Source organism: Solanum stenotomum, chromosome 2 (genome assembly GCF_019186545.1).
Source record: "Solanum stenotomum isolate F172 chromosome 2, ASM1918654v1, whole genome shotgun sequence".
NCBI classification, from domain to species: domain Eukaryota; kingdom Viridiplantae; phylum Streptophyta; class Magnoliopsida; order Solanales; family Solanaceae; genus Solanum; species Solanum stenotomum.
The window spans coordinates 149055-155759 of NC_064283.1; the positions used below are offsets into that span (position 1 = coordinate 149055).

The following is a 6705-nucleotide window of genomic DNA, read 5'->3' on the forward strand; positions in this document are numbered from 1 at the left end:
CCATTTTTATTGAGTAAAAACACTTCAATTTTTTAAAAAAGAAAAAGTAACTTGTCCCTCAGGCTGATCGAACTTCCGATATGAAAAGTTTGTCCTGGCTCTTAACTTTTAAACTTTATTTCAAATAATTAAATTTTAATTTTAGACTTTTGAGTTTGAAGTAATTAGTAATTAGTAATTAGGATGGCATGATGAATTTTTAACCTTAAATACATGCATTGTAGTATGGTTAATTAGAAATAGGAGGGGTCCTGACTCCTAAGCATTTATTTGTGCCGCTTACAGTCGGGTCGAGACTTGTACATAATAGATTAGTAAGCCAAAGCAGCAGCTCCGCTAGGCGCTAGACTTGTACCCACGAAGAAGAATCAACAAAAAACTGTACGTTTTGATTTCTGTACTAGATTTGTCCAAACACAGATCAATAAGTTTAGATTTGAAAATCGTTGCATATTTTAATTTTAGTACTAGCTAGCTTAATTTAATTTAAAGAGCTAGACGTACGTATACGCAGGAAGAAATGACAGTACGTACTATGTCATTTTGCATAATGTTGGCAGTAGAAGAAATACTAACTGCATTCCAGAAACGGTGATCAAGTCAAACAATAATTAAAATAAAGGAGGCATGCAAAAAAAAAAAATTAAATAAGGAAAGAGGAAGTTCAAAGAAATCGGACATTATTATTCTAACGAAAGTGAAGAGCTTCTGTTAAAAATCCAGAGAATATAGTGGTATGTGATTTTTCCTCTTACAAAGCCTAATGGGTGCAAACATGTACTTGTAAAAGGATATTATTGTTTTAAAAAAGCAATGAGTCAGTTGGGTATATATAAATGTATATATATTTCAAATCGACACTCAACTATAAACTTTTCTTTAAAAAAAATCACTCATCATCTATAAAAAAAATCTTTAATATTATGCAAAAAAAAATTATATAAATTAAATTTAACTCCCAAGAATTTACTAATTGTGTAAGTTCATATAAAATACATGTTTTTCCTATCCCACCTAAACAGTTTTTCAATGGAATTGATGGAGGTATGCTGGACCACGCCAATTGCTTTAGGGTGTGAACAAATTAAATACAAAATTGAGAAACCGTTATCCTAAATTTTCAATTATATTTAATTAGCCAACCTCACCACTTTGAACGTTTTGTTCTGTTTTTGGCCCCAATACGATTCCTCATTCCCATTTATATTTAATTAGAATTATAGTAAGCGACGACTTCTCCACACGTTAATTTCTTTCTACTCCATTCCCCTTAAAATCTTCATCCATACATTGACTTGTGATAAATATGCCATGTCACATGACTCAAAAATATTTTATTTTTGATTATTTTTTATACAACGTCCAACTTTGTTTACCATTCAAACATATATATGTTGTTTCTATCATTTTCTATTTACAGATTAAATTGTGGGCATGTCTTTTCGACAATTTAATTTTGATCACCCGAAAGTCAGCAATTGCACAAAAAGGTTGATTAATAAGTAATACATAGTTGTTGTTGTACAAGCTAATTAAGTACAATTTACATACAAACGAAATTTGATCTTATGCTCTGCAACTCCCACATATATATATATTTTTGTTTTGTATTTACTATATACGTGTAGAGCGAGAGAATAGCATGTTACTCATATCTGGCAAAAGAATATATAAAATGAAGTTGCTCATTAATTAAAAAAGAACGAATCCTTCTTGAATGGTGATAAGTTTACGGAAGGATCGCACAGCCATCTTTGCCCGGCGTGAAGATAATCGCTGCAATTTTCTGACAGATGCGGATCTCATGGAAATCCCAAGTCCGACAGTGGACTTATTATTGGTTTGAGTATAATCATCTTCTTCTACTTGAAGAAGCATGGGTGAAATCCGCTTTTTACTCATGATCTTCCTAGACTTGCGGCTTTTGTTTTTGTTTTTGTTTTTGTTGAGGTCCTCAAGAGCAGCGCTAGCCTTTACGGCAAGAGCTGCCATGTCAGAAGCACTGAGTCGATACTTAAGCTTGGAGGCAGGAAGCATGAAGTAGATCTGACCGGGAAGAAGCTGATATTGGGAATCGAGTGAAGGTATGAAATCGTCGAAGTAAAGACGGTCGGAACTGCATAGGAAGCTGGAAGCATAATCAGAAGAGATGTCAGATTGAAGAACTTGAGAGACGTTGATGGGAACGCTATATTGACGGAGCTCTCCACTAATTGAGATGACGTAGCTGATCAGCTGCTTTTGATCGACGATAGTGGAGGAGGAAGACAAGCAAGCACCCATAATATACCCTTGAATTAATTAAAGCTGGAGGAGGAAGAAGAAGAGAATAATAAATCAAAATGATGTTTGTGTTGTGGACTTGTGGGTGCAAATGAGGCGGTGACCGGCCTTTTTATAAACAATTGTAGCGTTTTCCTATCTTTTTCTTAAAAGTGGGAGTGGGGTCCACGACGACTCATTCATTTTTGAATTGCTTCAACAAGGCTACAACGAGGGGGGCTGACGGAAGTGACGCCGTCATTGCCTACTGGCCAAGGATAGATTTATGATTGTTTGTGTCAGCTCCTACGCAGAAACACCATAGCCTTGAAACCCAAGCAAATAGTATATATAGGTAACCGAGTGGACAATATTTAATAGAGATAATATCACAATTCACATATTGATTCACTTAACTATCACTTAACTATCACTCATTCATTTTGATTTTTAATTCAAAAATAATTCAAATATGAGTTTTTCTCACAAAAATCACTTAACATTGATATTTAATTCAAAACTTTTTCAACTAAGAATAGTTTTTCTAATAAAATCATTTAACTATAAAGTTTTTACTTACAAAGTCACTTTATCTATTTAATTAATTTTTTATTAAAATTTGTTGATATGTAAATTTTATTTTAAACCAAAATTTTAAGAAATTAATTAAATCATTTTTAAGAAATTAAATCCCTCTGCACACCGTTGATTTTTCTATCATTTCAAATTAATACCAGTTATTGTTGTTGTTTTTTTTTTTTTTTTTTTTTTGTGGTTAAGAATCAGCATCACGTCGATCTTGGAACAATTAATAAATATCTAAATTTAAAAGCTACACACTGCTGATTAATCATGCACAAATATAAGGCCAATTGATTTAAATAGACATCTTTTTAGTGGGTTGGATTATTAAAATAATTTAAATAGATATAGTTTTATTTTTTCAGATTTAGTTTTAAATAAAAATTAAATATCAACAAATTTTAATGAAAAATCAATTAAATAGATAGAGTGACTTTATAAGTAAAAGAATTTCATAGTTGAGTGATTTTCTAATATAAAAACTTACCGTTGAATGACTTTTGAGTTACAAATTAAAGTTGAGTGATTTTCTAAGAAAAAAAATCATAGTTACATAATTTTTGAGTTAATTATTACATTTTACTAATTATATCCATTAAGCTAAAATGTAATCTACTTATTTATATACAGTACTATTTAAACTTAATTTAGAATTGTTTAAAATATTGTATAGTGCATCTATCTATCAAATAAAAATAAATATATATGGGAGTATATTAATTTTGCATTAACAAAGAGAAACAACAAAATATATAGTGATGGATTGAGTATGAGCTGTTGAATTCGTTTCCATTCCAACAACAGTTTTGAAACCAGGTAATAATTAATTACAAGAGAAAATTAATTAGGAGTTGGGTCATTTTACTCAAAAACTGTTCAAAAGGAAAGAAATCATATTCAATTTTATACAGCTACCATTTGGTGTTCTTGTCAACTCCGCCATTCACATTTGGTATACTCGATCCTCATTGAAGCAGTAAACAAGTTTAATATCAATTACGATTACGTGGCTAACGAATTACATATCTTGGGGTCCTACGCCTAATTTAGGTCAATAATCATGTGTCCTTTTTTTTTTTTTTTCTCTACGTTATTTATGAATTAAAAAAGGAAATGAAAATTAACTGTAACGAGAAAAGGTATAATTGACCTATGTAATCATTGATGACGCTCAATCCTAGTATCTTTTTTTTTTTAATCCTAATATAAAAAATAAGTGTAATTACTCAAATAGTAATCTTCTACTCTTATTAAACGCAGATTTTGGGATAGTTCACTTTTTTGTTTCCATCAATGAAATGTAGTCATGCACTCTTTCAACATATTAATTACTATCATCTTATGGTTATCTAATTTACAAAATATGCATAAATAAATATACAAATTTATATGTATAGCGCATAATATACTTGGACATGTTAATAAACTAGTTGACGGAGGGTACATTAATTTTGAAACACTTTACTTTGCATATGGGACAAATATGAATCATCAAAGGGTTGCTGCGGTTTGAACGGTTCCGTTTGGTGTTGCGAATCCCACGATATGCTGCTTGTTCTTGTCCCTTAACGCCCACCCTTAATGTTCTCTTCTTTGCACAGCTCCTTCACATGTTAGGTTTGAACAGCCGCTTACAAATTAATACTTCTTCATCAAATAACTCTTTATACATGGTTGCCACATATAATATTCATAATTAATAGCTACGACACAACTTGAATATCTAATTCATAAAAAAAAAATTAAAAAAATGCCATTTCGATTTTCCCAATCCTACAATATATCATAACGTACTGGTAACGAATTGTTATATATTGTCGGAATTGTTTTATTTCGGTCAACTCACTGTACTATCACATCATTCTGTATTTTGGGTACCAAACAATTAGTCTCAAAAATCTAGCACTACACCAAAAATGATCAACAATAATGGTTTAATTGATGCTAAATATGTTTTTTTTAGAGGTAATTAACATTTTTTATAAATGTTCATAAAGTCTATAGCAATATATGATCTAATAACAATTAACTAACGTTAACACTTTTTGTTATTCTGCTTATTTATTGAGGTTAAAAATTACCCCCCCTGTCCCAATTTATGTGACTTACTTTCCTTTTAGTCTGTCCCAAAATGAATGACATATTTATATATTAAGTAACAATTTAACTATAAAATGTTTATTTTGCTACCTTTAATGAAATGATTTATAGCCACACAAATTTCTATCATTCATTTTGGACCACAAGTTTTAAAAGTCTTCATTTCTTTTTTAAAGTCTATATCGAGTCAAACTATCTCACATAAAATGGGACGGAGAGAGTATTTTTATTGTAATGTAGTTCTCTCCTCTCTCTTCTTCAAATTACAGGACGGTAGTTGAATCATACAAATATATAATATGGATCTCTTCTACTAAATTGCATTAATTGACAGTACTCTTTTAATTTATGAAAGCCGCACGATGGCCTGTAAAATGGGAAGAGACTCCTCTCGAGTGATAATCTTTCTAGTTTCTCTCAGTGCTATTTCATATAGTTGACATGTGTTTATTTAATTTTTAATGGATCAGATTAATTTTTTTGATCAAATATTCTTAACTATGGTTATTAGTAATTCTCTCTCCTCTTATTCTTTTCTCAATCAGCAAAGAAACACTTCTTCCCCCTCCAAAACTCTCCGAAAAACAGAACAATCAAACAATTGAAGATTAAAATTATATCAATATTTTAATATTTTTACATTTATACATGAACAACTAGGGAGAGTCTCAAAAGAGAAAGACTGAAATGGAGTGATCAGCCCCAATTAAAGATTACAGTTATAAATACCACAAGAAAAGAAGACCCAAAAAATAAATGGAGAATTTCACCAAAAAAAAAATATATATGAAAAAATATTTTCCTACCCATTTTTCGTGCCATTTTCAGATCATTTAGTTGGCTTTTGTAGGCTTTTGCATAAACTCCAAATTGAAAAAATTGATGTTACGAAGAAGACTGCAGAGTTTTGTGGATCACCATTGTGACCGAACCAAACTTCAAAGAAAAGCGATTTGTTGTTAACAAAACAAATTCTTTGCTTATTGAGAAAAGATTTGTTGCAGAATTAAATGAGAAAGAAAGAGAGGAGAGAGGAGAGAGAAAGAGAAATAGTAATAACCATGGTTAATGATATTTGATCATAGTTTAAAGACTACTTTATTTAAATGAATATGAATCATTAAATTTTAAAATTGACAGATGTCATTAAATTAAATATACACTGAACCAACTGAAGAGATTAATGTACTGGAGAGGAACCTCTTCCTGTAAAGTGTAATCTACTTATTTATATACAGTACTATTTATACTTAATTCAGAATTGTTTAAAATATTGTATAGTGCATCTATCTATCAAATAAATATATATGGGAGTATATTAATTTTGCATTAACAATGAGAAATAACAAAATATATAGTGATGGATTGAGTATCAATTCCATTCCAACAATAGTAATTTTCTTCTACTCTTATTAAACACTGATTTTGGGATCATACAATTTCGTTCACTCTTTTGTTTCCATTGATTTTTAAAAAGTTATATATTAATTTCATTATAGAAATGAAATGTAGTCGTGCATTCTTTGAACATATTAATTACTACTACCATCTTACCATCATCTAATTTATAAAATATGTATAGATAAATATACAAAATTATATAATATATAAAACAATCAAAGCGTATATACTAGGACATGCTGATAAACTAGTTGACAGAGGGTACATTAATTTTGAAACACTTTACTTTGCATATGGGACAAATATGAATCATCAAGGGTTGCTGCGGTTTGGACGGTTCCGTTTGGTGTTGCGAGATCT

The 6705-nt window shown here is 30.2% G+C and overlaps 1 protein-coding gene across 1 annotated transcript; it reads right to left on the reverse strand.

Annotated features, from left to right (window-relative positions):
* Nucleotides 1-1491: 1491 nt before the first annotated feature.
* On the reverse strand, nt 1492-2380 carry LOC125855266 (uncharacterized). The gene has a single exon (XM_049534972.1). The coding sequence runs from the start codon at nt 2281-2283 to the stop codon at nt 1693-1695; it is 591 nt and encodes a 196-aa protein (XP_049390929.1). The 5' UTR covers nt 2284-2380; the 3' UTR covers nt 1492-1692.
* Between the last annotated feature and the right edge of the window lie 4325 nt (nt 2381-6705).

What these genes read in the sequence shown, in the direction of transcription:
- LOC125855266 (XM_049534972.1), bottom strand. Translation starts at nt 2,283, where the DNA reads ATGGGTGCTTGCTTGTCTTCCTCCTCCACTATCGTCGATCAAAAGCAG.